This window comes from Theropithecus gelada, unplaced genomic scaffold (genome assembly GCF_003255815.1).
Source record: "Theropithecus gelada isolate Dixy unplaced genomic scaffold, Tgel_1.0 HiC_scaffold_370, whole genome shotgun sequence".
In the NCBI taxonomy this organism is placed as follows: domain Eukaryota; kingdom Metazoa; phylum Chordata; class Mammalia; order Primates; family Cercopithecidae; genus Theropithecus; species Theropithecus gelada.
In genome coordinates this window covers 1-9,662 of record NW_020260226.1, presented here as the reverse complement: position 1 = coordinate 9,662, position 9,662 = coordinate 1, and the positions used below count along the sequence as shown (strand labels likewise).

The following is a 9,662-nucleotide window of genomic DNA, read 5'->3' as shown; positions in this document are numbered from 1 at the left end:
AATTGAGGGGCGTGGTCATTAACATCCTCAATCACCACAATGATATGAAAAATATTTAAAGGATTTTCCACCACAGCTTCCAATTGCAACTCACATCTTCTTCTCTCTTTGCATATTTGCTCACGGTCTATTCGGTCCTTCACAAGTAAGTCCCCGCTCTCCGCGTCTACGCTGAAGTGCAGCTTCTCCGCGCTAACTCGCAGCTTGCGAGCCGACACATCCAGGACACTGAGCCCTAGATCCTTAGCGAGGTTCCCCACCACCGAGCCCTTGGCCAGCTCCTCCGGAATCGAGTAGCGGATCGGCTCACACAGCGCGGGGTAGAACAAAGGCAGCAGCAAGGGAAATAGTACCTGCCGCGGGCCGGCCCGGCGCCTCTGCGCGCAGCTCCCTCCCATCGTTCGCTTGGGTTCTCGCTGGGTCCCCGCTTTTCCAGCTGGAGAAAGTGCACTCTACCGCGCTAAAAGAGCATTCGGCCCAGGACAGGAGGAGTCCCGGGTCTCGGAGCTGGGAATCTGGTGTGCTGGGCAAAGTCTGCCCAGCCGGGAGCCTCTGCGTGTGTGCTGGTTTTCTTCTTTCTGTTGTTGGCTGCGCAGGGAATCCTAGGCTAGAGGCTGAGGGATCCCCGGCGTCAGCGCTTGCTCTGCACTGGCCGACAGCGGCGCCCAGAGGCTCCGTGTGGGACTGCAGCTTGACTTTAATCTCTTTCAAGGAATTTTTTGAGTTGACAACCAAAATATTTGAATCTTATTCCTCAGTGATTCCTTTACATCAGGAAATATATTTCCACGTGGTCATAACTAGCTTATCTTTTTATGTACTAAAATTTACATATATCTTGAAAAAATGAATATTTTTTCTTCAAAATTTAAAGAGGCACAAAAGAATATAGCATGAAGGTTTATAGGTCTCCTATCCTATGGCCCATTGCTCTCCACTTCCTCCATCCAGAGGCAGTCATTGTTATTCCTTTTACGAATAATTATCTATGAAGCTGGAAGTACTCAAGATAAGCAACATTTTTTTTTTGTCTTCAATTCTAACCTATATTCACCTAGAAAGTAATAATTCCTAATTTCATATTTAAGTACTGGAATGTAACCATTGCTCTAGTCATTACCATCATCCAGGGTGTCCTGTATTGCTTTTAAATAACCATATTTAAAAATATTTTCTTACCATAGCTACAATGTCAAAAGAGTAGTTTTTTAAAAAAAATCTGTATTTTTCATTTGAGATGAATGCACAATAATTTTGACTCTTATGAACACAAATATGAAATAATAGTTTCAAAGGTTTAATAGTTAATAACTATGATCCTAAAGAGTGTGCTTTCCTTCCACAGACCTATCATTGAACAAATGTTGACTGGCCTGAAAAAAGTCATGGTCTTCAAAGGGTCTTGAGAAACTTTGGAATGCTTTTTGACCTTATGCTACCACATTTAGTAGAATATTAGTAATGAAATTAAGAGATCAATACAACACATGTATTAAGAGATTAATACATCACTATTTTCATTGAACTAAATGAACTCATCAGTACCTCCACTGATCCTTTGTTTAGGTAATTTCCCTTACTTATTTGCATATATTATTTTCTTTTTTATTTTTGGTGCTTATATTCTGATCTGCAGAAATGGCATTTCTTTCTTGACTCTAAGTTTATTTTGCCTCTCAATTTCAGAATTTTCAGAGTTTCAGGTGTTTGCCTCCCTATACATTAAACAGCCACTGAAATAGCTTTGTCATATATCTATTGCTCCTGTTCTTGGGAACATGTACAAATTTGTCTGTCTTCCCAATCCATATTTACTTTCAGCCTTAGTGATTAGAACATTTAACAAAAAAGACAAAAGCAGAACCCCAAATGTTCTAATTTCACCCTCTATAGCCTCTTCAGGATCCCTATTGAGCAACACAAGTTACATTAAAATGCTGTATCTTCCACATAGTAGTGGGAAATTAGAGAATTGTATGCAAAAAGGATGCTTCAGTGTTATCAGGTATAAATAGGGCAGGAAAAATCTAAGTATACATAGATTATAAATAAGTTAATTCAATATTAATGAAAAACAGTATATTCAACTGCAACTATCGCCACAAAGTATAAATTTAAAAACATATAAAAGGTAGTTTGGAAAAGGCCTATTGCTCTTCTCCTTGGGAAGAACTGCGTTGAGTAATCTTGGATTTGGGTTGTGTTTCCAGAGACCATTTCTTTCTGATACTTACCTATTCTTACCAGACTGCCTTCAGAACAAGAGGGATGCTTAAGGGGCTGGAGTTTCAATGTGTGACCACCCAGGAGGAAATATAAATCGACAGACACTTCTGTATGGAAGTCTGTCTTAAGAATTGTCAATATTGTACTCAACAACACTATAAACTACAAGGTTCTGCAAAGCTAATCATAACAAAGCCTGATGACATACAGGCCTTGATTGAGACTAGGTGAATTTTACCAGAAAGTTAAAAAAAAAAAAACCCTTAATAAACATCAAATTCTACTCATCAGTGTTTTAGCATTTGCACGTTCCACTATCATGCTGCAAACTTAAAAGTAAAACCAATCTTTTTTAACAACAGAAAAAGAGTAAAAATAAAAGTAAAACTCACTGGAACCAATGGGGTATCCTCTAAAGGAAACTTCGAATCATTTAACAAAGACAAAGGATCCTTTTTCTCACAGCTCTCCCGGCTGATGAGCGTGTCAGCGTAGTTGGGCTGGGGGAAGATCAGGTGACTCTTCCGCGAGTCCGCGGTGAGGGAGACCTCGTGGGAATAGGTCTGCAGGAAAGCCCGCACCCCGTCCACGCCCACAAAGTGCGAGCCGGGTACGCCTGTCAAGCCGCCTCCTGAAGCCTGCAGCAGGCGTGACTTGTGCCATCGCCGCAGCCTGAGCGCCAGCAGCACGATGACGAAGGCCAGGAAGACGCAGGAGACCGCAGCCACCGCTACCACCAGGTACAGAGTGAGGTCTGAGGTTCCAGAGTTAGCCAGAGACTCGAGGCTGCTGAGGTCCGCCAGGACTTCGGGGATGCTGTCGGCCACGGCCACGGTGAGCGTGACGGTGGCCGAGAGAGGGGGCTGGCCGTGGTCCTGGACGGCCACCACGAGGCTTTGCTTGAGCGCGTCTCTGTCCAGCAGGGCCCGCGCCGTGCGCACCTCGCCGGTGTGCAGCCCCACCGCGAAGAGTCCTGGCTCGCTGGCCTTGAGCAGGCGGTAGGACAGCCAGGCGTTCTGGCCCGAGTCTCTGTCCACCGCCACCACCTTGGTCACCAGGTAGCCGGGCTCTGCGGAGCGGGGCGCCAGCTCCACGCCAGTGGAACCGTCTGTGGGGAGGGCGGGGTACAGGATCTCGGGCGCATTGTCGTTCTGGTCCAGCACAAACAGGCTCAACGACACATTGCTGCTGAGTGGAGGATCCCCGCTGTCGCTGGCTGTCACCTGCATCTGTAGCTCATGGAATTGCTCATAGTCAAAGGATCTGAGTGCATACAGGACGCCAGTGTCTGAGTTGATGGATATGTATGAGGACAGAGGTGCCCCCTGGATGGTGTCTTCAGCCAGGGAGTAAATAATCCGGGCATTCTCTTTGCTGTCCGGGTCCAGCGCTGTCACTGAGAAGATGGAGGCACCCCTGGCGTTGTTCTCTGGGATATAGGTAAAGTAGGATACATGAGAGAAGGTAGGTGGGTTGTCATTGATATCTGCCACTTGTAGCATAAAGTGAATTTCCGTTGATAGAGGTGGACTTCCCCCATCTGTGGCTGTTACTGTGATATTGTAAGAGGATACCTGTTCCCTGTCAAGGGCTCTGTGTATCACCAATCTGTAATAACTATCAATGGACTTTTCTAATTTAAATGGTAGATACGCCAAAATGGAACAGGTTACCCGTCCATTCTGCTCAGAGTCTAAATCATGCACGTTTAAAAGGGCTACGACTGTTCCCAGAGGTGAATCTTCAGTCACTGGACTAAATAGAGACGTGATGGCTACCTCTGGACTGTTGTCATTTACATCTTCTACTGTAATCAACACTTTTGCAGTTGCAAGATATGCTCCTCCATCTTCTGCTTGTATTTCTATTTCATAGAAACCAGTTTCTTCATAATCTAGATTTTCTGATATTTTTATTTCTCCAGTATATTTGTTTAGTTGGAACTTCAACAATTGCGTATCAGGTAATTTTCGGAATGAATATGTCACTTCTCCATTGGCACCTTCGTCCCTGTCGGTGGCTGTGACTGTCAGCAGCTGAGTGCCCACAGGCAAATTCTCAGGAACACTCACTCGGTATTCTGGTAAGGTGAAGACCGGCGCGTTGTCATTTGTATCGAAGACAGTCACGCTGACGAGGACAGTGCCAGATCGGAGAGGGTCACCCCCGTCGGAGGCGGTGAGGACCAGGTGGTGAATGGCCTCTTCCTCGCGATCTAGGGCATGCTCCAGTACCAGCTCCGGGTACTTGACGCCATTGGCACGGCTCTGAACTCTTAGGGAGAAGTGCCTATTGGGGCTGAGCTGATAGCTCTGCAGGGAGTTCACGCCCACATCCGGATCAATAGCTTCCGGGAGAGGAAAACGCATTCCCGTGGCGACATTTTCATTAATTTTTACGTCTAGATTTTCTGCTTGGAATTTTGGAGCATTGTCATTTATATCAGTTACTTCTATTTCTATCCCAAAAAGTTTCACCCTTTCTTCCACAAGGATATTAAAACTCACCAGGCACCGCGCGCTCTGAGCGCAGAGCTCCTCCCGGTCTATCCTGCCCGCGGTGACCAAGCTGCCGCTGCGCGGGTCCAGAGAGAAAAGCTGCGTCCTACCTCTGGAGACTATGCGGACTCCGCGCTCCGCCAGCTCTCGGGGCGCCAGCCCCAAGTCTTTGGAGATGTTGCCCACGAAAGAGCCTTTCTCTAATTCCTCAGGAATTGAGTAGGAGATCTGCCGGGCTCCAGCCTCCCATGGAATCCCGAGGAAGAGGCAGAGCAAGACCAGCTCACTGCAATCCTTTGATTCCTTTGAGCGATTCCTTTGAGCAGCCATTGTAGTCTGGTTACAGAATTCTGCAAAGTCCTCACTGGACACGTTGTGTGTTTAAACCGGTTCCTTTGTCTTTCTATGGCTTCAGGGTGTCTCTGTAGCCTGAGCACTTTAAATTCTGGAGTGAGCTTCCCTGCAGCCCAGCAGCCGGTTTGTGGGGCTTTATGTAGTTGGAGCCCTGAGAATCCGGATTGAGCTCTGGCTGCGTTTTCTCTCCTAGTAGGTGAACAGCGGCGCTCAGAGCCCTAAGAAGTTACTGCACCCAAGTTATACATGGACTGGAAAGTAAACTCCATTCTGTCGGATTATTATATTTTACATAGATTCTTTGGTTTCCCCACTCCTATCTTTAAATAATTTACTATATGTAGGTTTCTTACTGGAGGTGTGACAAAGTGGAGTGAAAATATTGTAAATATTTCACAATAATGTTTGGTTAAATATATATTTGCAACACGTTTTCCCAACAGAAATGTACATACTGTAATAAAAGGTAAATAATACTTATTTTAGGTCATATGAGTGTCTAGGTATATTCAGAAAAGTGTTATAATTTAAAATTGTGATTTAAATAGTCCAATTTTATTTAGCATACATTCATACAAGACTATATTAAATAAACTCTTCATGACATAGTTCACTCTGAAGCTTTATAATTTTAACTACTTAATTCATTAAATTTATTTAGCTTAGGATTATGTAAGAGGTTTTTAAAGTACTCTTCTAGAATAGTTTTACTGAGCCTTAATGAACCTTTTTGTGTAAAACGTACTTTATCTTATAGGGATACAAGTTAAGTGGACCTATTTAAATGATTAAGCCGGCAATCACAAACTAAAATGAACATATATTACAGTTGCAAATTAAAATGTTTGCATTGTAATGAGAAAAGAAATATGTAGAATTTGAAGTACTGAAAGTTTTAGAAAACAAAGTTAGATGTAGTGATATAGGTTTTCAACAAGTAAGTGTTTATGTCAAATGACCTGTTTTCATCAGAGCATTAATACCAGTATAAATAATCTCTTCTCTTAGGCAGTTTGTATGAGAGGCCAAAGTCCAGTGGTTCACATATCTTCAACTGTGTGTGCCCATCAACCCAGTAGCAATTATTCCCTCAAACGCAAAGGGTATAGAAGTTTACTTCTTTCACACAGAGAACAGGATGTTCAGAAGTGTTTATGTCACTATGCCTTCCAAGTATAGAACTCTTCAAAGATTTTATCTTTTTTCTTCAAAAATCTTCTATCAGCGAATCAGAGACAGAGACTGAGTGCAACAGCAATAGTATTTCATTTCATTTCTTAGAAATGCCTTTTTTTTTTTTTTTTTTTTTTTGAGACAGGGTCCCGCTCTGTCACCCAGGCTGGAGTGCAGTGGCACAATCATAGCTCACTGCAGCCTAGACTTCCTGGGCTCAAGCGATTCTCCCACTGCAGCCTCCAGAGTAGCTGAGACCACAGAAATGTGCCACCACACCCTGCTAATTTTTAAATTTTCGGAAGCAATGGGGTCTCCCTATGTTGCCCAGGCTGGTCTCAAATTCCTGGGCTCAAGAGATTCTCCACCTCCACCTCCCAAAGTGCTGGGATTACAGCACACTTGGCCCTGCCTGCATATTTATTTATTTACTTTAGAGACAGGGTCACACTCTGTCACCCAGGCTGGAGTGCAGTGGCAAGATCAGGGCTCACTGCAACCTTGACCTCCTAGGACCAAGCAATCCACCCAGCTCAGCCTCCCAAGTAGCTGGGACCACAGGGGAATGCTACCACACTCTGCTAATGGTTTTGTTTTATTTTTGTTTTAGTAGAGATGGGGGGTCTCCCTATATTGCCCAGGCTGGTCTCAATTCTTGGGTTCAAGTGATACTTTCTGCTTCAGCCTCCAAAAGTGCTGTGATTATAGGTGTGAGCCACTGGGCCTGCCTTCTGAATATTTTTAAGCTTTAAAAATATATAAATAAGATATGGTAAATTCACTAAGTCTTGGCAAATTTGAATAGATAGGTTACTTGTTTGTTTTCTTAGTTGCCAAGACCACTGCTTCTGTTCGATAGTCAGAACTTGACAAAATATGGTGGCTCACACCTGTAATCCCAGCACTTTGAGAGGCCAAGTTGGGAGGATCATGAGGTCAGGGGTTTGAGACCAGCCTGGTCGACATAGTCAAACCCCATCTCTACTAAAAATACAAAAAATTTAGCCATGGTGAGGGGCGCCAGTAATCCCAGCTACTTGGGAGGCTGAGGCAGGAGAATCGCTTGAACCCAGAAGGCGGAGGTTGCAGTGAGCTGAGATCGCACCACTGCACTCCAGCCTGGGCAACAGTGAGAGACTCCATCTCAAAAAAAAAAAGACAAAGACTAAATATCTTCAATCGGGTGACATTCTACAATTGACAAAACATTGAGAAAAGATGATAAAAAGCTATGAGTTTTAAACATATAATTCTAGGTATGAAAATAAAGTAGTATGCCTAAAATATGAGAAACTAGTAGACTATTAGATAAATCACACACAAAAAAGAGAAACTCACCGAAGTTAGGGTCTCAGAATGTGAAGTCAAATCCTCCCCACCATGAGGTGGAATTAAGGCTCCAGGAGAAACACTGCAAACCATGTCTTCATTGGAATGTACGGGTGCACTACATTTTAGGAAATTAAACTCTTTTGTATCCATATGTGCAATGCACAGATTATAAGAATAAGGCAAAGTCCCCTCACTGTAGTTGGGGGGAACTACAGGTCCAGACTTGACACAGATACCAGGATGGAAGCAGTCCCAAGTAGTAGGGCTGAGAGAGTGTCGCAGGCGCAAGGCAATGGCCAGAATCACCGCAAGGAGGAAGAGCACTGAGATTAAGGCCAAGGCCACCACGAGGTAAAACTGTAGCTCAGCCTGGGGGTCAGAGAGTACAGGGCGATCGTACTCTCTGAGGTCTGGCAGTATCTCTTGCAAGTTGTCTGCGAAGACCAGATGCAGGGTGGCGGTGGCAGAGAGTGGCGGCTGTCCACCATCACGCACAGTGACCAGCAGGCGCTGGCGGGCTGCGTCCCTGTCGCCTAAGGCTCGAGCCATGCGCACCTCACCAGTGCGCAGCCCCAGGCTGAAGAGCCCGGGCTCGCTGGCCTGCAGCACGTGGTAGGATAGCCAGGCGTTGTGTCCTGAGTCGGCGTCCACCGCTACCACCTTAGTCACTAGGTAGCCGGGCTCTGCAGAGCGAGGCACCATGTCGAAGAGCGCGGAGCCGTCGGGACCCAGAGCTGGGTACAGCACGCGCGGTGCGTTGTCATTGCGGTCTCCCACCAACACGCGCAGGCTCACGTTGGCGCTGAGCGCGGGCGAGCCATGGTCGCGGGCCTGCAGCGTGAGCTCGAAGGCGCGCAGTTGCTCGTGATCAAAGGCGCGCTGCGCGAAGACCATCCCGCTCTGCGCGCTCACGGACACATATGACGACAGCGCCAGGGGTTCTAGGTCACTTGCCACGATAGAGTAGGAGATGTGGCCGTTGAGCCCCAAATCCGGGTCAGAGGCGCTCACTTGCGCAATGGAGGCTCCTGGCGGGTTGTTCTCGGCCACATGAACCACGTAGGACGTCTGGTCGAAAACTGGGGCGTTGTCGTTGATGTCAGTGACATACAAGGTGATGCTTCTACTGGAAGAAAGGGGCGGCTTGCCCCTGTCAGTGGCTAAGATGGTTACATTGTATTCTGGTGTCTGCTCTCGGTCCAGGGCTCCATCTGTCACCAGCTTGTAGTAGTTATTGGAAGAAGAATAAATCTTGAATGGAATGTCTGTTTCTATATTACACCGGACTTCTCCATTTCCTCCGAAATCCAGGTCCCGTGTTTTGAAGAGGGCAACAACCATTCCTGGAGGAGAATTCTCCAAAATCTGATCAGAGAGAGAAGTTATGATTATTTCTGGGTTGTTGTCGTTTTCATCCAGGATTTCTATGATTACTTTACACTGGGCAGAGAGACCACCTCCGTCCTTCGCTTCCACTTCCATGGTGTACCTTTCTACATCTTCAAAATCAAATGACTGGTTATTCTTAATCATACCTGTTTTCTCATCCAATAAGAACATATGTTTTGTGCTCTGGGCAGTGCTTCGGAAGTAGTAGTTTATCTCGGCATTGACCCCCTCATCCTGGTCAGTGGCTGTCACTTGCAACACAGGGGACCCAGGGGGCAGATTTTCACTAACACTAATTCTATATTCGTCTCTACTGAAAACCGGGGGGTTATCATTGGTGTCCTTGACAGAAATTTGTATGTGAGCGGTGGCACTTCTTGGTGGGTCACCTCCGTCCAAGGCAGTCAATATCAAGCTATGAGATCTCTGTTCTTCCCGGTCTAGGAGTTTCTCCAGAGATAACTCTGGGTATTTGCCACCGTCAGAATTAACTCTAACCATTAATGAAAAATAAGGATTAGAGTTTATCTTATAATCTTTAATTGAGTTTATGTTTATATCGGGATCCGTGGCAGGGTCAAGTGATATTCGTGCACCAGCGGATGCAGATTCGAAAATTTCTAAATGTATTTCCTTTTTATCAAATTGAGGGGCGTGGTCATTAACATCCTCAATCACCACAATGATATG

General features: G+C 45.5%; 2 protein-coding genes across 2 annotated transcripts; both read right to left on the bottom strand.

Moving 5' to 3' along the window:
* Positions 1-2,543: 2,543 nt before the first annotated feature.
* LOC112617727 (protocadherin gamma-A10) lies at positions 2,544-5,238 on the bottom strand. Its single transcript, XM_025374420.1, has one exon. The coding sequence runs from the start codon at positions 5,052-5,054 to the stop codon at positions 2,544-2,546; it is 2,511 nt and encodes an 836-aa protein (XP_025230205.1). The 5' UTR covers positions 5,055-5,238.
* A 2,306-nt stretch (positions 5,239-7,544) lies between these two features.
* On the bottom strand, positions 7,545-9,656 carry LOC112617728 (protocadherin gamma-B6; the record flags this gene model as incomplete). The annotated part of the gene is made up of 1 exon (XM_025374422.1): positions 7,545-9,656. A coding segment is annotated over one exon (2,112 nt), but the record flags the coding sequence as incomplete, so codon positions are not given.
* Between the last annotated feature and the right edge of the window lie 6 nt (positions 9,657-9,662).